Below are 21,997 nucleotides of genomic sequence, written 5' to 3' on the forward strand. Positions count from 1 at the left end.
TAAGAGTCTTTGCCCTATAATACTTTATTAAGCTAAACATTCGTTTTGTGAGACTTTTTGTATCTGTGGGATTTTTTTTTTCATTACAAAAGGATTAAAGGTAAAAATTAATTATTAAAAACAAAAGGAAATTCTCAAAAAGGGCAGGCTCCAGGGCTGGCAGATTTAATTCAACAATACCACCCTCAGTGGCAGCATTGTCCTGGAACTGATAAGCCTGCCCAGCATCTCAGCCAGATTTACAACATTCTGGGAATCAATGAGACCACGACCTCCTGTGGCTTGTTTTTTTTAAGCTATCAGAGTGTGAGCCCTGAAATAGCAGCATAATGAACATCTCCTAGGAACTTGATAAAAATGTAGATTATCTAGACTCACACCAACCTACTAAATTAGGAATTCTGGCAGTAGAAACCTATGTTTTCCCAAGTTCCGTAAATGATTCTGATGCTCACAAAAGTTTGGGAACCACTCCTTAGAGCACTGAAACTCTTCAAGGACCCAAGACCCAGGATCACCCTTTCCTATTTCACCAGCTCCCATAATTTGGTCATCCATCCAGTCCTGAAACAATCACAGTCAAGGAGGATGGAATTACCATCGCTGAATTTAGATTAATCATCTGATATGAAGTAAGAGAATAATCAACCATGTCTATAAATATTCATTCTATCCCTTTCTCTCGCTCTGTCTCTCCTTCTCTCTCTCCTCTTTCTCTCCTTTCTCTCTCATTCAGAGTAATGCAATTCGATACACTCATATTTAATCATTTTGTGTCCATAGTTGTGATGCCTGTGAGTTTATATATATTTTTATATATGTGTGTGTGTATATATATATATATAAAATGTTATCATTGGTATGTTAGACACTAACCATATATAATTTTATCCTTGATATGTTAGACACTAACCATACTATTTTTATAGGAGTAGGGAAATTACCTGTCCAAAGTCACAAGGTGGAAAGTGACCTTTTAAACTCAAAAACACCAGAATTTGACCAGACACTGTCTTTTAAAAGAAAATTACACCAAGAATCTAAGTTAAATGTGGTATGCTCAACTGTGCATAAAGTATATTGCTCATGAGAAAAAAAAAATGTAAGTGGTAATGTCATCAGTATGACATCTGCAGTTTCAAATCACTTCCAATTCCAGGTCTCCCTTTTCCCTTTGATAATCTTGGGAGAGTAATTTTTCTCTATATGCCTAAAAATAGGAACAGTATTTTACCTTGCTGCTGAATCTCATACAATGTTTTACCCTGCTGCTGAATCTTCTACACTGCTTTACTCATGGCAAGAACTCAATAATTTTATATATATATATATATATATATATATATGTACATATATATCTATATATATAAAATCAGGTATACATAATCCACTAGAATCCACTAACAATCTCTTAGGCCTGAGCAGCAGATGGGCAGAGTTGGAGTGTATTGATTTGCCAAGTTAAAATGGAACTGAGCTTCTACTCATTTTATAAGAGAAATTTTACAGCAGCACTGGCCAATAGAAAATTCTGCAAGGATGGAAATATGTATAGCTGTGCTGTGCAAGGTATCCACTAGCAACACTTGGCTATTGAGCATTTAAATGAGGCTACTGTGACTAAGAAATTCAATTTTTAATTTAAGTGAAATTTAAATTTAAATATTCACTTCCATATTGAACAGTTAGTTTTAAAGTCTTTAAGTTTTATATACATGACCCTCCCATCCAAGTTTTTTAAAACGCCTGGGTGTTTTTATCCACACATGAATCAGCCCTTGGTCTATAGGGGTCATGAATATGGAATATCCATCTTGGGACTGAACTCGAATTCTTCCCAGCTCAGACTGCCCTTCTGCCAAATCCCCTCACTTCTTTTATAACTTCTGAACTATGAAACAGGCAGCAGACCTCCTTTCCTGCTCCATCAAGGTCTTGATTGCTCCGTTTTTCCAAAGGGAAGATATTTATTGGAGGACATCAGCAGAACTGTCTGAGTACTGAGCATCTTTCAAAATAATAACACAGCTTTCTCACCATAGACACTGACAGACACACCAGTGTGAAGCCAGGTGCACACACTGTCTCAGAGGCTGTTGGTGGTCATATCTTTCAGACTTCACCATTTCAGCCAAAAGCCAGCATCCTGGAAGATGAGCAGAGACAGGGCTTCTTGGGGAAGTAATTATTGGGGCGGTGCTCTCTGGAGATAGGGCATTAAGGCAGAGGGGAAAGCTAGCAAGGGTATAGTCTCCACTGAGTCAAGGTTCCTTCAGATGCCACATCAGACTACACTATAAAGTCTGTCATTGAGACACTGGGACCAACCAGTCTTTTGAACTTTGTATCAGTCGACACTCGCTGAGCTGGGGACAGGGGAAGTGACAGCTCCCAGGCAAGAAGGCTTGTCTTTGGCCAAGGACAAATCTCTGGAAAAGGGGATAGTTCTAGCTGTCATCTAGCACCCACAGCTGGAGGATGAATTCACCTGCTAGAGAGGATCTGGATAGAGACCTGAGAACATCCTCATCAGGAACACTTTCAACCCTAGTAGCTGAACTTCTCCTCTCGGTGTTTCTCTCTGTGCTTTAGATGCCACCCTGCTCTCCAGAAGCCCTCAATTAATACCTGACCAATTTGGTGTATTAAAAACCCCAGCTCCCTCCCACTCGAATGAGATAACCCTGCGGTGCCTCCTATCTCAGTGAGATGAAGTTCACTCACAGGGAAGATGGCCTGATGCTGTCCCACCGATGGGCTTTCCTTTCCGCTCTGTCTCATCTTGCTGGGATCACTTCCCAAATGAACTACTTGCCTTCAAGTCCTTGTTTCATAGCTGACTTCCAGGAAACCCAAACTAAGTCATACACAGAACCACTCTCCCGAGACGTTACTCCTTAGGCAGACTCTGTAATCGGACAATGATAACCAGGTCTGATTATTATCCAAACTTACCCCTCCCTTACGTGAATCTCCTCTTAAAAGCTCCTTTGTTGTTTTCTACAGACTGGTCTCAATCAGGGTCATTCCAGATTCTCTTACAGGTTTTTATCATTTTTGCAACCCACATGGTGTGTTGGCAAGTTCCCACTTTGTTTGTTTGTTTATTTATTTATTTATTTATTTATTTAGTGATGGAGTCCCACTCTGTTGCCCAGGCTGGATTTGCAGTGTCATGATCTTGGCTCACTGGAACCTCTGCTTCCCAGGTTGAAGCAATTCTCCTGCCTCAGCCTCCCGAGTAGCTGGGATTACAGGCACACACCACCATGCCCTGTTAATTTTTGTATTTTGAGTAGAGATGGGGTCTCACCATTTTGGCCACACTGGTCTTGAATTCCTGACCTCAGATGATCCGCCTGCCTTGGCCTCCCAAAGTGCTAGGATTACAGGCGTGAGCCACTGTGCCTGGCCAAGTTCCCACTTTATTTTCCCCTGGTTAACTCCTTAGTCCCTAAATTAATGTGGAAAGGGAAGTGCAGGAGGCATGGCCTGGACCAGGCTGCAGTATCTTAGCCCTTCTGCACCTGCCCAGGAGCAGAAAGATTATGCGCAGGGTTCTTGCCAACAGCTTTCCGCCTCAAAGATTCTTGCCCAGCCACAGGTCCTGTTACACATGGGTGATCCTGTTCCACGGGGAGGAGCAGGAAGCCCTTCTGAGTGCTACAAGCATGTCTATGAATGTTGTTATTACTCTTACACATACTGCATAATGTTCAATATTTATGGGACAGCGTCTTTCTGTTATTCATTACCATTACTATTGCAGGATCTGGCCAGCAGCACGCAATGCAATGGGGCTCTCTCTTAGTTCCCAGGCAGATTGGCAGGTCAAGAAATAATAGACACACACAAGATAGTGAAATCTGGGTCCAGAGGGGTCACCACCTTCTGGTCCCACAGTGCCAACAATGCACTGGATATACCAGCATTTATTATTAAGTTTAGTGAGGGCGGGGATAGGTTAGTGAGGGATTTAGGGTCATTTGATTATGAGGTGAGATGGTCACATGGGGATGAAGTAATTCTTTAACATAACGTCTGTATGCAGAGGTACGGTATACAGAGATAAGAATTTGCAATATAGTGTGTGCATCAGTAATTTCTAACAGAGCCTTAAAACAGAAGCACAGTCTTTCCATAACCTATGATTAGCAAGATATTAATCGGCAGTAACAGTTGCAGCAAAAGCTGGTTACAAACAGTCCATAGAAACAGGACGTGAAGCTAGACAACCGGTTAGACCAGAAATTCTCAGACAGGAGTATGCCTTAACCCTAAAGAGGCCTAGAAGAGCTGCAGCAAGATGAGGGCGTTTATAGCCTTATCCATATGGAGAGGCGCCCCCCCATGCATCCGTTTATAGGCTCTCCACAAGGGTCACATTCCATTCCCAGAGCTATGAACATCTGCTTTTCTGGGATAGGAATCTTGGTGATGTGAAACCTCCCTGACTGCACATCCATTCATAGGCTGTCTGCAGGGGGAAGCACATCACACGCTATTGGCTCATTCTGGCAGTCCAAACTGGCATTGTCTTTACAGAATCCTACATGCAATTTTGTATTTACAATAATCAGGAACATTTCATCCTTTATTCCGTAGCAATAGTTTCAGGGAGTCTCCCTACACATTACCAGGTAGCTGTGTCCCGAAAACATCTAGAACTTTTACTTACAGAGGCACCGATTGTTTAATAATTAAAGATATGGCTAGTGATTCAAACTAGCCTCACAGTAATTGGTGAGAATATGCTTGTAGTTTCATAGGGCCTTCTGGAAGGCAGGAGAAGTACCTGCCTGGGAAACGTGTTTCCTATAGGGTTTATTTTAGGCTTTAAAAAAAAATGGCCAGGCTGTATTTTTAAAACAGATTAGGTGTGGCCAGGGGTGGTGGCTCATGCCTGTAATCCTAACACTTTGGGAGGTCGAGGTGGGTGAATCACCTGGAGGTCAAGAGTTCAAGACCAGCCTGGCCAACATGGTGAAACCCTGTCTCTATTCAAAATATAAAAATTAGCTGGGTGTGGTGGTGGGCACCTGTAATCCCAGCTACTCAGGAGGCTGAGGCAGGAGAATCGCTTGAACCCAGGAGGCAGAGGTTGCAGTGAGCCAAAATCATGCCATTGCACTCCAGCCTGGGTGACAGGAGCAAGACTCCGTCAAAAGAAAGAAAGAAAGAAAAAAAAAAAAACAGATAAGGTGTGAAAATGCTATGTTGCTGTGTGTGTGTATGACACTTTTAACTCCAGTTGGTCTTGGACTAAATGTACTCTCTTTTTTTGAAAGACAGTTATGAAATATCACTTTGCAGAGACCTGTATATAATCCATTTTGTGCCCATTTCCAATGTGTGACATCAGTCAATTCTCATTTCCCTTTTTGAGTTAAAAGTGGAAATAAGTGTAGAAACTGAGGAATTTCTGCATTTTCTACTGGTTATTCTGCTTCATGCTTACAGCCTATCCCAGTGTGTGCAGTTTGGAATGCAGGATTAGCAGTAAGTGCCTTAGTATAAAGAAGTGAGCATGGAGTGACTGGAGGAGGCAGGAGATCTGGTTTCATTTTGTTTTGTTTTTCTTACTTAAAACTTTGCGACTGGGCATGGTGGCTCATACCTGTAATCCCAGCACTTAGGGAGGCTGAGACGGGCAGATCACCTGAGATCAGGAGTTCGAGAGCAGTCTGGCCAACATGGTGAAACCCCGTCTCTACTAAAAATACAAAAATTAGCTGGGCGTGGTGACACACACCTGTAATCCCAGCAACTCAGGAGGCAGAGGTGGGAGAATCGCGTCAACCCATGAGGCAGAGGTTGAAGTGAGCCGAGATCACATCATTGCACTCCAGCCTGGGCAAAAGAGTGAGACTCTGTCTCAAAAAACAAAACAAAGCAAAACAAAAAAAAAACCCAAAAATCTTTGCTTAGAATTCTCCATACAAGTCTGTTCTTGCTTTCTTAAGATGTTGGTTCCTATTGAAACCTCAGGCAGGGACTTGAAATTAGAAGGACTGTGTTGGAGTGCAGTCTTTAGCCATACATCTGGGTTAGCTGCTTGGCCCATTGAGACTGCTTTGAAAAAATTTTTAAAATGCTACTGCTGATTTCCATGAGAATCAACTAAGATACTGGAAACAATGTCAAGGTGAATTATGTTTCTAGTGAGAATTGCTCTTATGAGGCAGCAGGAGGATGAGGACCTGAGGGATGTGTTGGTGCACTTGAGAGGCCACTTAGAGCCCAGGGAAGACCTGGGTGCTGGATCCAGGTTTCCTGCGTCTGGAGCTCCTGCATTACTACTTCCCAGTTTATGATCTTGGAAATGCTGCCAACTATCCTGTTTGCATGATGGAGCTCATTTGAGAATTTCTCATCTAGTGTAACATCAGGAAAGGAGCTGGGTCTTGAATCAAATCGCCTAACTTTTGGTCCAGCATCTCTTTATTCCATCTTTTCCTCCAGAGTCAGATAATACAGTTTGCAGAGTATGAGGTTTGGAGTATGCTAGAAATAACTAAGACATAGCCTCCAAATCATTTTGGATTTTTTGCTCCTCAAATATTTGAACAATTCCAGTTGTGCTCTAAGGTGAGATTATTTTTTCTTTTTTCTTTTTTTTTTTTTTTTTAGACGGAGTCTCGCTCTGTCGCCCAGGCTGGAGTGCAGTGGCGGGATCTCAGCTCACTGCAAGCTCCGTCTCCCGGGTTCACGCCATTCTCCTGCCTCAGCCTCCCGAGTAGCTGGGACTACAGGCGCCCGCCATCTTGCCCGGCTAGTTTTTTGTATTTTAGTAGAGAGGGGGTTTCACTGTGTTAGCCAGGATGGTCTCGATCTCCTGACCTCGTGATCCACCCGTCTCGGCCTCCCAAAGTGCTGGGATTACAGGCTTGAGCCACCGCGCCCGGCCTAAGATTATTTTTTCTTTAAATGCAAGTTTTCCCTTTAAATGTAAACTTCTGTTAAATATCCTTTAAATTTAAACTGCAGAGTTTAACAGGAATTTTTGTGTTTAATAGCCATTGATACATCACCCAAAATTACAGACAGCATTGCCTTAGTTGATTCCTTCAACTTGCCAAATGCATTTATTTGTGTGTGCGTTATACCCCCAATTTAAGGAATAATTCAGAAACAAGGAGCTAGTGTGGGTGCAGTGCGTTTTTATAGCGACTACAAATAGTTTCTTCAGGCTACTCTCATCATTTGTGAAAACACATTTATTGTTTGGTGGAAAGAACAAAACGTTTGCCATAGCAACCATGGCAACCCGGGTGTCTTCCCTATTAGCTGTAATGCGGGGAGCCTCTTCAACAGCAGGAAAGAGTCCTCGGCAATTATCACCCAGATAGCATCTCTCCGTTTGAAGAGCTTTGGCTGAAGCTCTTGGGCTCAGAAAATTTTTAACATGATGTGTTGATGAATGCTAACAACAACTATTCCATTTTGGTTAATTTGGGGAAGATTAATAAGTTAAGTTTTTTTTTACTGTGGGAAAAAGAGAGATGTGATTTTCTTTAGACAAATTTGCAGAAACTTTAATGTTAAATCATTCTCTGTTTTTTGTTGTGGTTTGTCTTGGTTTGCTTTAGTTTTGATCAGTCCTTTGTTATTTTATTCTTTGCAAGGCAAAATTTCTTGTCATTCTAGTTCCTTGTCTCCATTCTTCACATAAGTTCTTACCATATGCTAATTAGAGTAGATGAAGGAAAAGCTTTAAAGCATGATGAGGAAGTCTAGTTGTGAACTATTGAGGGTAAAAGAGAAATAGTTAAGGCTTAAGAATTTTCATTTTAAAAATAATGGTGGTCACAGAAACATCAGAAGTCCTATATTAAACCATCAGCTCCCAAATTGCTGTACATATTCTTTATGCAATAAATCACATATGAGTAATAAAATTCTCAGCTTATAAGAGAATAACATGTTGATAATGGAAGCTATGTTATATGCAAAAATCAGAAAAGTATAAAATCACTCATATATTCACTACAGATAAAATCACCATATAAATTTATTTTCTATCATGTTTTAATATTGCTGAGAGAAGACCATTTCAACAACATTTTCTTTTTTTTTTTTTTACTGAGAAAGAATGCAGCCTCATGAAATGGGCAGCAGAAGACATTGAATAGAAATAAAGAATATGTTCAGAATAATTTTGGATTTTTTGAAATGTAAAACCTCCCTCTCTATAAGCCTCTCTGTCAATTTTGATAAGCTAGAGAAAGGCAGAGGGGAATGGGAATTGTGAATATGTTGAGGAAGACAGAGTTGAATGATAAAAATATACCCCTGGATCTGGCATCTCAGAATCTCTGCTCAAATACCCACTTCCAGTGATTTTCCTCCTTACTAATTTTCTGGAGTTTTATAACCTGTTTTTTTTTTTTTTATTTGTTTTCTGTTGAAGGATAATTGCAAATAGCTGGATTTACCCTATGTTTTAATCCTGGGTGCCAAATTTTCTAAACTTGCTGGATTTCAGTTTTCTCTACTTTATGATGGAGATAATGCTATTTACTTAAAAGGATATTGTATATTTATTCAAGTAGGCAAAACTGCAGTGTCAAATAGAGTCCAATGCACATTGACTTAAACACAATAGGTGTTTAGCTCTCATTCATCTACTAGGTGAATGTGTTCAAGTAGGCAAGTGCTTTCCTCCATGTGATGATGCAGGGATCCAGGATCTTTCCATACTGTGATTCTGCCATCATCTAGATCTTGTTGTCGGCTGCATCCATCAGTGGAAGAGGAAAGCAAGTGGAGAAGGAGCACGCTAGCCTGGAAGTGGCACAAATTATTCCCATTCACATTCTTATTGGAGAGAACTTGACTACATGGCCATAACCATAAAAGTACAGAAAGCTGAAAACTGCCGTTAAGCCATGCACTCACTACAATTCTATTACCACAGAAGGAAGACAGAATGGATATTAGTAACTATCTGCCATATCTGCCACTGTATTCATAAAAAACACTTAATAAAACACATTCCACAATAGATGCTGAGCACATTCCCTTCCCCTTCTTTCCTGCATTTGAATCTTCTCAGGAATGGTGAGGAAAAAAAAGGAAAAAAACCAAAACTTTTCTCAAACAAAATCTGCTAAGGGCTAGCTGCTTACTGAAGAAAATCAACCACAATTTGTAAGATGTACCTTTAAGTGCTCTATCTTTCCATCCTTAAAGACAGAATAGGATTGACTTTATGCCCTCTATCACTTTGTCTATATTGCCGCCCTGTACTATGAGAGACTCTGCAGGAGGAGCTGGGGCTCTGGAAAGCTCTCAGTTACCAAGGAGATGTCCAAATGACTCCTTCCAAGGTGGCGAGAAAGTAGACTGAAACATCGCTAGAAATGATTTTCAATGACTTAGATTGAAAGAAAAAGGTTATTGATTAACTCCTCTAAACGAAAACTTCAATTACCTCTCCCTACTTGATGTCCTGAGTTGCTTCTATGCTATCCCTACCCATGGCATAATACAGTCTGCAGTAGCTCCCACATGGGCTTCAGAAGATTTGTGAAACTTGGGATTAGTATAAGTGAATATATTGTCTTTTTTATTCCTATGTGAAATAAAAACAGCAAATTTAGGCTACAAGTCTTCCAACTAAGAGAGAACTAATATTGATCTTCTGCAAACCTCAGGTGTGAGAAATACAAAATTCTCAGGCCAAAACAGTTTTTGTATGTATGTCAGAATGTCCCTGCAGGTTAGGTATACTGAATCACACGAGGATTCAAGAATGTTAGAGACTGTCATGCCTCTGAGATTTGGTGTATGTTGTTCCCTTTTCCCTGGCTAATCTCCATCGAACTTGCCACCCTTTTTTTTCCTGGGATTTGGCTGCACTTCCCTCATGCTTCACCTCTACTATGGCGGTCTCTAGAAGGCCTCTCTGATGAGCTCCTGAGGCATTCTGTGCTCTGTGTACCTGCTGTTTATCTCTTGTGATAGTTTCTTTCACATCACTTTATATGTTTTTGTCAGCATCTCTCTCTTTATTCAGCACCCAGCATACTCCTGGTGCTCAACAAACATCTGCCGAATAAATGAATGATACAAAGGCATAGTTGGTGTTCTTTCATCTTTGTATCTGCAGCACAATATCTTGCCCATGATAGGTTCATGGAAAATATTCAGAGACAGAGGAGAGAGAAGGTAATGAAAGAACACTAAAAGAAGGAAGAGAAGGAAGAAAAGAAGAAACGATATATTAGAGAGAGAGAGCATGTAAGCCTAGTTCATATATATCTGCAATCAAAGGCTGAAATTGTAAGAAGAAAAATAAATAAAACAAATGTCACTAGGAGTTTGTAAGATAGAAGTCATAATGACTAAGGGAATAGGGATGGAAGCATGGAAGATACAGTTTTTGAAATGAGAGAGATGTTGATGGAGGTGGAGAATGGAAAGTACCAGGGGGTTAAGTACAGACGCAGGGAAGAGTAGGGCCCATTTGGGGTTAGAGTCATCTTAGTTGAACACTGTTTCATTTCCCTTTGATAGCTGAAAATTGTAGCTATGTGACACATTACTACAACTCTCTCTCTCTCTCTGATCCTGTTCCAGGAACTGGCGGTTGGTCCCCAGCAGATTCCAATGCTCAACAGTGGCTTCAGATGGACCTGGGAAACAGAGTAGAGATTACAGCAGTGGCCACGCAGGGAAGATACGGAAGCTCTGACTGGGTGACGAGTTACAGCCTGATGTTCAGTGACACAGGGCGCAACTGGAAACAGTACAAACAAGAAGACAGCATCTGGGTAGGACATCTTTTTCCTTCTAATGAATAAAACTGAGATGTGCTCATGGTAACCACAGTATATTTCCATCATTTTCCAATATCCAGATTGTTGGTAGTTTAATAACTGTTGAGTGCCCATTGGAAATAATTAGACAATTTGTAAGGCCCATGCCCAGCATGGCTCCAGTTCCTAGGAAAATTGGGAGGTCTGTTGCAAGATAGTTTAGTATGTTCCCCTTTTTGTAGTAAACTGGGGAATTCACTGAGCCTCCCTTTCCTCATCTACAAAAATTAATTTAAAAACAGATAAATGTGCCAACAAAGTATGATTATTAATGTGATTATACTTATTTACTAAGTATTTATTGATGTATTTAGTAGTTTATTATATGCCAGGCACTTCACATATTTTGTAACAACACAGCTAGCTCAGTTACGTCATTTGATCAACGTTGTCCAATGTGTGACTCGTGACTCGGGAATCTTTAATGTCTGGTCTGACTTCAAAGCCACTAAGCAGCCTCTATCATAGATTCACAAATAATTGAAAACTAAAACTACAAAACAAATAGAAAATTTGGAATTATTCTGTCATTGGAAACAATCCTCAGCTTCAGAGTGAAGGACAGTTTGCTCCAAGTTACAGAACAGAGCTTCCCTCCCTAATCCCAGCCCCACATTCTTGACCTCACTGTGTGGGTGAAAGGCTGTCAGCAAATTATTAATGGAGGAAAAGGTGGAGGTGAAGCAGATAGCAAAAGTCACCTGGAGGTAGCTTCAGAACCTCAGGCACTGAATAAAATAAGTTGTAAGCTGCTATTACTTTTCGTTGAGAAAATAAGTCGCCATATTTAAATCCAAATGTGTGTAAAATGTGAAGTTGTGGAAATTAATAGCATATTCTTTCCTTTTCAGATTCTTTCCTCTTAAATCAATGCCAATTTATACTTTACATTAGTGTTGTCTTCACATTCACATTCCCATGTTGGCCGCATTTCACTGATAAAAATGAAACAACTTCTGTGTTATATACTCATTGTTATTTGCTAATTGCCTACCCATCACTTGGGTTTGTAATTGAAAACAGTTATAAATTGAGGATTAAGATTAGTTATGGCAGACTGAATCCTGAGAATAGCATTAATGTCATCTTTATTCTGGGTCACTTGTAATATTAGGTTATAATATTTATAAAAGGCATAAGTTTTCTTCATTTTTAAAAATAGTCTGAACAGTGCATATACATGGAAACAAAGCAGCAAAAGTAGACACCACAGCCTGCTTGAAGGGAGAGGTAGGGAGGAGGGTGAGAGTCCACAATCTATCTAGTTGGTACTATGTTCAAAACCTGGGTGACGAAATCATTTGTACACTAAGCCCCAGGGACATGCAATTTACCCATGAAATAAACCTGCCCATGTACCCCTTGAACCTAAAATAAAAGTTGAAAAAGGAAAAAAAAAAATGTCTTTTGGGGACCATTTTATTTTTTTCTCAATTGTGAGGTCCCCGCAAATTACTACAGGTTTTCGTTTTGTTTGACTTTTAGTTTGAGATAAGAAATAAGCACACCTTCCGTTTTGAGGAGCAATTTGAAGGTTTTTATGTTGACTTTAGAGGGACAAATCGATGTGGGATTTTTTTGTTTTCTCTGGTACTTGTCACCGGGACTGGTTGTTTTTAGATTGAGTTGTAGCTTTGAGTTACTGTGCCTAATTTTTTTTTTTTTTTTTTTAATCATGAGTTTCATTTTCTTTAGAACCAAATAACCTACTTTCAGCTTAGCACTGGATTGGGATGTATTTCAAGGGATGACAATTCCTCTGGGCTCATGAGCAGTGGGCACAAGGCCTCTTTCACTTCCTTGCCCTTGTCAGTTTACCTGTGTTTCAAAATGATTCCAGGCTCCTCAAAGGCAGGGATCTCTTTGTACATCCATTTAGCCCCTGTGCCCAGTATCACTAGACACATGGCAGGAACTTATTTTGGGGTGATTATTAAGAGAACTGCAAAATTACTAGGATTCCCTGAATCGAAGGGTGAGGGCAGGAGACTTTCTCCATACCCTACTTTGCATCCCAAACAGCCTTGACATGGTAAGGCAGGTAAAAGTTGCTGGATGGGCAGAGAAGGAAATGCAGGGTCCTCCATGCACAGTGAGGCAGGAAATTCCAGCAACGAACTCCGCAGAGATGCTTGCAGTGACTGTAGGGCACTTGGGAGAGAGGCAGCTTCAGGATCAGCCTTTCACTAAGTAAATACAGGCAGGAGAAGTGATTTGAGGAGGGAACATTACAACTTCCAATTTGAACAGTCAAATACACTGACATTAGGCAGAAATACCATGATAGGTCATGTACAGTAACTAGGCTCAACCCTGGAAAAATAGGTGTCCTCTTACTGAACACTGGGATAACTCGCAGTTACTAAACACCCATTACACACCATATGTAAGCAAATGTAAATCTATATGTCTATCAAGCTGTCATTTTATAAATTGGTGATTCAGTGTTAACATCTCCAGGAACAAGAGGCCTGAAGCTCCCAGAGCTCAATCCAAGCTCACACAACCAGAAACTGGTGGCAAATATTTCACAACTAAGATTTATTCCTAAATATAGTTGATGGCAAAACTGTAGTTTCTGTTTCTCTTTTAGTACACTGATTTATTTTTTATTTTTATTTTTTGATTTTCACAAAATTGATTTATTTTTCTCACTTCAAATGTTAACTTTGTCAAGCCAACTCTTTAAGAATAATATTAAGTCCTATTGTTTAATTCACATGTTGCTAAATATAAAAGTGTGAAGATACCAATAATATCTATTTGTATTTGTATATGTTGTAAATAGTGCTTGGACTCTCTAAAACCCTCTAGAATTTCAGGGTGTTTTGCAAAGACTTCACAGAAATCTGGGAAATTTGCCTTGTGACTAACTAATATTTATTGATACTTTCATCAAATTACGCTGCTGGATGAAAGAGATTATCTTGAGAGCTTTGCTTTTTACTTTTTATTTTTAATTTATTTTAATTTTAAATTAGAAGACAGACTCTGAATTCACCAAAATTAAGCCTTATAACTAAGACAAGAACAATAGTCAAACAAAGGTTTTGCAAAACTGTCTAAATTGTTTTGTTTCACTTTTCAGAAAAAGTCAATGCCTAAAACATCAAGTACTGGCTTAAAGGTGGTGTATCAAGAAAATAGAGAATATGTATATATATTCACACATATATATATGTGTGTGTGTGTGTGTATATATGCATATCTCTGTGTGTGTGTGTGTGTGTGTGTATTTGGAGACAGAGTCTTACTCTGTCACCCAGGCTGGAGTGCAGTGGCACTATCATAGCTGACTGTAGTTTTGATGTGCTGGGCTCAAGTGATCCTTCCACTTCAGCCTTCAAAGTAGCTGGGACTACAGGCATGCACCACCACATCTGGCTAATTCTTCTGAAATTTTTAAAACTCTTTTTTTAGAGATGGGTTCTCACTTTGTTGCCCAGGCTGGTCTCCAACTCCTAGGACCAAGTGATCCTCCTGCCACGACCTCAGGTTTACAGGCTTGAGCCACCACACCTGGCCAATGAAGCAGAGAATCTCTTGAATGCTTACTTTTACTGGGTCTTCTGTGAATCCTAAAATTTTAGATAATATATAGTTTGTAGTGCTCTTTAAAATTGATTTACCAAACAATACATAGCACGTATTGTGCATGGGACAATCCATCCACCAGTACTGAAGAGATTTATTGCATTTCACAAGGTTCGCTTCAGAAAAATAATCCTAAAAGGATACCTTTGCAATGTACAGTAGCAATTTTTCATGCCCTAAAAATCCAATTTGGAGAGTTTCTGATCTGGCACTGAATGGAATGCTCATGAATGAGGCCACCAGCTACTTAGTGATGCATCATGATTTATGCACAAGCCAGAGTCCCTCGCTTCACTAAATAACCAGGCATGAAGGTGTGTCAGGGACAAACCCAGCAACAATGTTCAGAATCTTAGCAGCTCCAAAACCTCTTCCTGATTGGTGTGTAGACATGCTGAATCATTACGAATATTAAAATTCCAACTCTGGGCAGTAGTGTGAGCCAATGCTTGGTAAAGTGGGTAAACTTGTTTGGAACAAAGGAACCTCTTTAATTAAGTCCACTCAGACCAGGTCCTGTCAGCAGTCCTTTTGAAAGATATGCCAGAAGAACCATGTACTGTCCGTGTTATATCCATGAATAACCACAGTGTTGAGCCCTTTCCTTCATAAGCACAATTCCCACACTGTCAGTGAGGCTCTTCTGCCGTAATTCATTGTCCCCACATCCTCAGCTATTCATGACACAGCTGATGCCAAGCCCCTTCTCTACCCTATCATCTCCTGTGAATATTCCATATTTTATTAATATGCAACTCACAGTTTTCTCTTACTAAAATTATGTTGCCTCTCCCCAAACAGACAGTCATATAGTCCTTTATTATAGACGCTTTTGGCCTGTGCACTCTGATGGTCTGTGATTTCCTGTAACTTTCTCGAATCTGCCTTAACATGAAGGACTTGCATTTGTTGCCTGGCAGTTTTCTCACACAGAGGTCAATTCAAGCAATGGATTATACAGTTTGGTCCTCAGTTCCCCGATTTCATCCTTGAGTGACTTCCAAATTCTCTGGGAGATGCTCTCTGATCTTCATGATTTATATACATTTATTCTACCAGTTTGGCCTAGAACATCCTGAGTATTGATCACTGTTTGATACAGTATTTTAAGCCTACCAATTTCAGAAAACAATTTGAGAGTGAGAATCTTATCACCATCAACATATATATTTTAAGCTCTCATTATACACCAAGCACTGTGCAAGGTGCTAGGCTTACAAAGGGGCTTAAGCTATGGTTTCTCCCATCTCTGGGCGGGCAGAACCATTAGGGAGACAAATCAATGACATGCAACACAGTATATTTGTGTATGGTACCAAGGCAGCAGTTCACATGCACGAAGCTTTTCAGAGAGGGTGTTCCTGGCAATGTATGAATGGGAGGGGCTTAGACTACTTGAACCAGAAGAGAGCATGTTTAAGTTATATTGGCTTGTCAGCAACTACAGAGTACTGTATGTCTTACAAAAATTCAATAAACATTCAAAAATTGAGAAGAGAAAATGGTGAAAGTGAGGTGCATTTACAGCAGGAGAAATGCTATAAGCAAAATCTTAAAGGAAGATGTATTAAGGACACAAAGAATTAATAAATTAGATACAAGATATACCTGGTTAGTGATAGAAAATGAATTTGAAGAGAGAGACTGGATAGATAATTGTAGACTAACAGTATCCTCATATCTTTTTAAGCGAATACATTATTGTTTCTTAGCCATTGTAACAAAGTTTGTTAACACTTCTCTGTTTTAATTTTTTGTTAAATAATAAAGACTACACGTAGGAACATGTTCTCAGATATATTTGTCAGGATTTTTTAAATAGTTCTCTCCTTTGTTCTGTCATGCACATATACTAATAAGCTTTTAATATAGATATTAATTTCAGTTTTGGCAATTATAAAAAGCTCAATTAAGAACTTAGCATGCCCAGAATCTTGCTGCTGATTTAATGGAGACCACCAATGCAAAAGCAGGTTATTACAATGTCACAGACTAACAGAAATGAAGTATAGAGGAAAATGCAGAGGCTTTTGATTATGATCTGATTACACTGCACCACTGGTTGCTTGAATTACCTTGAAAATGTCCCTTAACATCTCTGTAGCAGGTCTTTCTCCCTACCCAGGGCAGGGATATATCTAGAATCTTCCAGGCCCATTGCATCCATTCCTCCACATTTCCTTGCTCAGACACTGGTGCTTGGCTTACCCTGTGGGTTGAAATGCGAAATACATGGAGATAAAGCCTGGGCTTCACTATGAAGCTGGCTTAGAATAGTCAACTAAAGGATCTCAAAGCTCATAATTCCCCTTGAATTGTCCCAGTGGTTTTGTCCTAAGCTCTTTTGCTGATTTTAGATGATCTTATCACTGGATAGAGCACTGCAGAAAACGAAACAGGGAACAACTGGCCAATCAGCATTGAGAAAGCAACAGCTGGTCTTTACCCCAGCTTCAGCAGGCTCCCTCCAGCCCTCTGGCTCCACATTTAGCTCTTGAAAGTTCCTCACTGATGACCATCTGTTTTCTCTTCTTAACACTAGAATTTGCTGAAATGTTTCAGAGGATTTCCCAACATGGGGTCTAACCTTTTTAAGGAGTAAATGCACTCACATATTTACACATGTGGCATTTAAACACATCACATAGATAGGGAGTCAATGTGTAGTCTTCAGGATTAATATTCATACGGACACTTTCTAGGGGAGACCAGATGTTTGCAGTCCCCGACAAACTGGTTGCATGTGTAGTGGGATAGGAGCCAACAGCTGATATCAAAATGAGGAGAATGATCAGCTTAAAATTAATTCTCCTAAATCCGCTGCTATTAAATTAATCTTATTGTTAAGGTGCTTAATGATTCTCGGCAATCCCAACTTATAATTGTATTTTCAATATGTATAAACCTATTAGTCCTCACTCTGATTCCTCTTAATCTAAAGTGACTGTCTCCAAAACCTAAGCTCTGATTTTCTATCTTGCCCAAATTCCTACCGAAGAGGTCTGGGGAGTCATGCCCTGCAAACCATCAATTCTCCTCAGATGGGTTTTATTTGACCCTGTATATCATGACCTACTTTCCAGTCTGACTCTGGCATAACAAGGAAGAAAATCAAAATGTTTTAACCCAAAATATATTTCCTTGCCATACCTTGAAATTACTCTGCAGTCTCTTGTGGGGAAAATCCACATTCTATGGGAATCCCCTTTCCCCTTTGTTTTTCTTTCTTCCTTCCCAGATCCAGGTTATAATCAACTAAGAGCCAGGCACCCTTTTAAGTCTAAGAAACATTTTATAACCTGCACTCTCTGAAGTCTGCTATCTGAGAACTTCCTCTGCACAACTTGGTCCCCGCAATCCTTTAGCTTAACCCGAACATTCCTTTCCATTAATCCCAGGACTTCAGATAAACTCAACCAACTGTCAACCAGAAAGTGTTTAAATTTACCTATAACCTGGAAGCCCCCTCCTCTTTGGGTCATCCCTCCTTTATAAACCAAACCAATGTATTTCTTAAATGTGTTTGATTGATGTCTCATGCCTTCCTAGAACATATAAAACCAAGCTGTACCCCAGCCACCTTGGGCACATGTTCTCAGCACCTCCTGAGGGCTGTGTCATTGGCCGTGATCGCTCATATTTGGCTCAGAATCAACCTCTTAAAATATTTTACAGAGTTTGACTCTTTTCATCGACAAGAGTTAATATCTCAACTTTAACGTCCAGCAAAGTATTGGGATTTTTTAAACGTAAATATAGTCAATGATGCTATCTAGGTGTAATGACTGAGTGGAAGAGATTTTTAAACTAATCCTTATTTATGTAATTTTTAGCTAACATGGATGAATTATTGTGTGTGTGTGTGTGTTTCTTTGTTGTTGTTTTCTTACATAGATTATCTCAGCTTTGAAATCTGACATGGATTCTGTGACTATGATAAATGACTAAAACCCTAAAGCACTCAGTTTTTCCTCTGTAAAGTGGATGTAATGAGGGTAGTCACCTCCTATGATCTGTAAAGGAGAGATTCTCAAAAATGAGCATGCATCAAAATGCCCCACAGGACCTGTCAAGGCAAGGCCTGCTCGGCTCTGCCTACAGAAAGTATTCAGTAGGCCTAGGATGGGACTGAGAATTGGCTTTTATAATGAAATCTTAGGTGCTGCTGGTGCTTCTGGTTGAGGACCTCACTTTGAGCAACAGTGTGTAAACTTGAAATGGACTGAACCACACAAGGATCTTTACATAGCATTATCAACAATAAGGGATGTCATTGCCATGAAAGGCAGGTGTATGTGATGCACCTGGAGGAGAGGCCCAGAGGACACTGGCTCTCAGGATTTGCTTTCTTTTGAGCTTTGTATACAAAAGGAAAAGCAAACAGTAAATCAATCTTTCTCTCACTTAGTAAACTAAATATTCAGTGGAAAAAATAAGATCTTGTGGTTACAGGTGAAGACAGTTTACCCAAGCAGGCTCATTAAGGACAATTCGCACAGAGTCCTGGCAGCATACAGAGGAGCTGGAGGAGGAGCCTGGGGGAGTTACTGATGCCTAAAGAAAAGGAGTGTAGGTCAAATTTCAAGGCCCCAGGTGTCTAGCTGGCTCTAGCCAAATGGAAGTATTCCAGGCCTGGCAGGGACATCAACAAAGCCAAGAAGCTCTTAAATATGTTTTTTGAAGTTGAAAAAAAAAACCAGGCTTCATTGAATTTATTATTGCAATGACAACAATCGACATTAAGAAGAAAAGCATAATATAGTAACCATAAGTTTCTACTATTCTGAAGTACAGTTTCCAGTTTTGTGGGCCTTAATGTTAATTGCAAATAAAGGTAATTGACTTTAGTCACTGATCCTGTGAGGCTAATAAAAGTAGAGAGTGCAAACGACGTTAAGTGTGAGCAGGAGCTGCTCTTGTGTTACATGTCTCTGACCAATTGCAACTGTGCATATGAGAGGCAGGTTTCCTAATGGCTTGTAACCAAAGACCACTTCTGCTGCTGTGGCTGCTCTTGGAATCAGAGACAGAAGCTGAATCATGGCCCTAAGTTTGTCTAACACCCTAGACTTGCCTTGAAAATAATTCTCTAATTTAGTGACTCAAGAATTTTTCAGAAGTTGATTCAGGAGCTCATAGGAAAAAAGAAACAGTGTTTCCCCCACCCCCTGCCCTAAGTGTTGAAAGTACAGACAAAGACTCATAAAAATTGGGCTGGAGTTATTTCAACTTGAATGTTGTGGGTGATTTTTTTTCCCCTTTGTAGGAAGGGAGTATTGGAAGTACAGAGAAGGAGTCATAAAAATTGGGCTGGAGTTATTTCAACTTGAACGCTGTGGGTGCTTTTTTCCCCCCTTTTGTAGGCAGGAAGATGTACTTTCAAAAATCTCCCCAAAGATTCATGGAGCCCTAACATCCTGTCTTATCTGACTGTAATTTAGGGTACCAAGCATCTGTTAGGCACATTCTGCAGGTACTAACTTAAGGAGGATTCAAGAGTAGAATGTGGAAATTTCCTGTCAGAGGTAAGAAGAATGCATGGACAGGTACACCATGGAGGAATATGCCCAGATGGGCACATAGATGAGAGCATGAAGTTTCTGACTTGTCAGCAGAAGAAGTGCTATGATTTTTTTTTCTCCCAGACACTATTTTGATTTTGCAATGATTCAGCCACATTTTTGTCTTACCTGTCTGTATTTATGAAACAATAATTGAGAGCTAGAGTTCCACGAATGGACTGTAAAACAGAGTAGAAAGAACTGATGAACAGAAGACGCAGCAGGTAAGCACAAGCAAGCTAGCCCGCTACGTGTGAACAGCTCAGCTAACTGGGCACGGCACCTCCCTTGAATATGAAGCACTCTGCATGTAGATAAGAGAAAGGAAAATGCAGCGCAGTTGCAAATGACTGTGACCCAAAGCCACGTTCGTCTGAGGAGTGGACACTTTGATGCCTGGGCATCCTCCAGGCCTTCCCTATCTAGTGCATATTTTTGCAAACGCTTATGTTGTGTTTCAGACACTGTGTTTATATGTGAGGGCTATAAATACGTGAGAATTTAAGAATATATGCATGTGTATAAAAGAAGAACCAAGCCACAGCTTGAGAGGGGCATCCTAAACCCCTTAATAAACACATAATGTAAGGGAAGATCCTATGCTTGCCAGACAAGCTTTGCTTACAGGCCTGTTCCTAAGTCCTCTCGCATCAAGCTTACTGCTCCTGTGTCCCTCGTACTCAGAAATACCAAAGCTGCACTGCTGGCATAGGTGTGCATAGGTGAGTTCACGTCCCTAATTCATGGGTGATGACTGCCCAGCCTGCCCAGCAGAGTCCAGGCCATCTTTTTTCTGAGACGTGTCTGGAGAGAGCTGGCATCTCAAAAAGCCCTTGAGTCTTGTTGCTTTTTCTTTGGAGGGGACGCTAATCTGTTACTAATGATTCCTTCGTACACTCCCCCCTCGTTCCAAGTAATGTGTTTGAGTTCTCTTCTTGAAATACATTTGTCATTTATTGAATAATTTCTGAAACAATTAAGTGACAACTCAATGAATAGCTTTGTCAATTTTGTGTAATGGAAAGTCACATTATCACGTAGGAAATGCAAAATCTTTCTTTCTATGACATTGTTAAAAGGCTTCAAAAGTAACTGCATAATTACAAAAAAATTTGAAGTATTGAAGTTTCCAAAATCATAAGAATATCTCATAAACCCATTTGTTTTTGGAAATTGAAACCATACACATGGACTTATTTAAATGTAAATGTAAAGATGCGAATAAAGACTGATGTTTGTAGAAGGAGATCTTATTATTTAAGCTAAAGTTGATACTTTAAACATCTACGTCTATAGTGTACATATATACATATATAATAGTACAACAAATATGTATGTACTTATAGACTTAAATTATATGTATTTATATTTGTAGATTTAAATACAGTAAGTTCTCACTTAACGTCACCCGTGGGTTCCTGGAAACTGACTTTGAGCAAAATCATGGGTAGCAAAATCAATTGTTTTCTCATTAATGTTATAATGAAAAGATATTGAAGAAAACAATGTTATTTGAGGACTCATTGTACATTGTTTTGTTTAAAGACTCAGTTTCCAAGAACCTGTAAAAGATGCTAAGGTATTACCATATATACTTTTATATATATATTTAAATTTGTTTAAATAAATATATGTGTGCTGTAAATATATGTACCGATACATACATATCTTTAATTCTCATCTTGTTTCATCTTGATTTCTTCTTGCCTATAAATTTTGATTCTTCAAACTTTTTACCTTTCTGATAGTAAATAGAAGATTTAGAAGATTTTTGTTCCACTACCTCCTTGGCAGGTATGCCAGCTGCCTTACTGTAAAAAGTAACAATTGCAATTCTTCGAGACAATTGTAATTCTTTGCTTTTTCTAATCAACAGGACTTCAGATAAATGGACATATTAAGGATTTGTTGAGAATATTGTTCTGTGGTTCAATGACTTGTGTGATTTCCTTATTTAAACAAGAACAAAGAAGCCAAAGAAAATAATGTATTTTAGAAATAATTGGGCATACTTATCAGAGT

At 39.6% G+C, this 21,997-nt stretch overlaps 1 protein-coding gene across 1 annotated transcript in view; it reads left to right on the forward strand.

Moving 5' to 3' along the window:
- CNTNAP5 (contactin associated protein-like 5) overlaps window positions 1-21,997 on the forward strand; it is an 886,807-nt gene that overhangs the window by 214,496 nt on the left and 650,314 nt on the right. The window contains exon 3 of the mRNA XM_011941654.1: window positions 10,582-10,775. Coding sequence (XP_011797044.1) covers window positions 10,582-10,775 — 194 coding nt within the window. The remainder of the gene's footprint in view (window positions 1-10,581; window positions 10,776-21,997) is intronic.

This window comes from Colobus angolensis, unplaced genomic scaffold (genome assembly GCF_000951035.1).
Source record: "Colobus angolensis palliatus isolate OR3802 unplaced genomic scaffold, Cang.pa_1.0 Scaffold20, whole genome shotgun sequence".
In the NCBI taxonomy this organism is placed as follows: Eukaryota; Metazoa; Chordata; class Mammalia; order Primates; family Cercopithecidae; genus Colobus; species Colobus angolensis.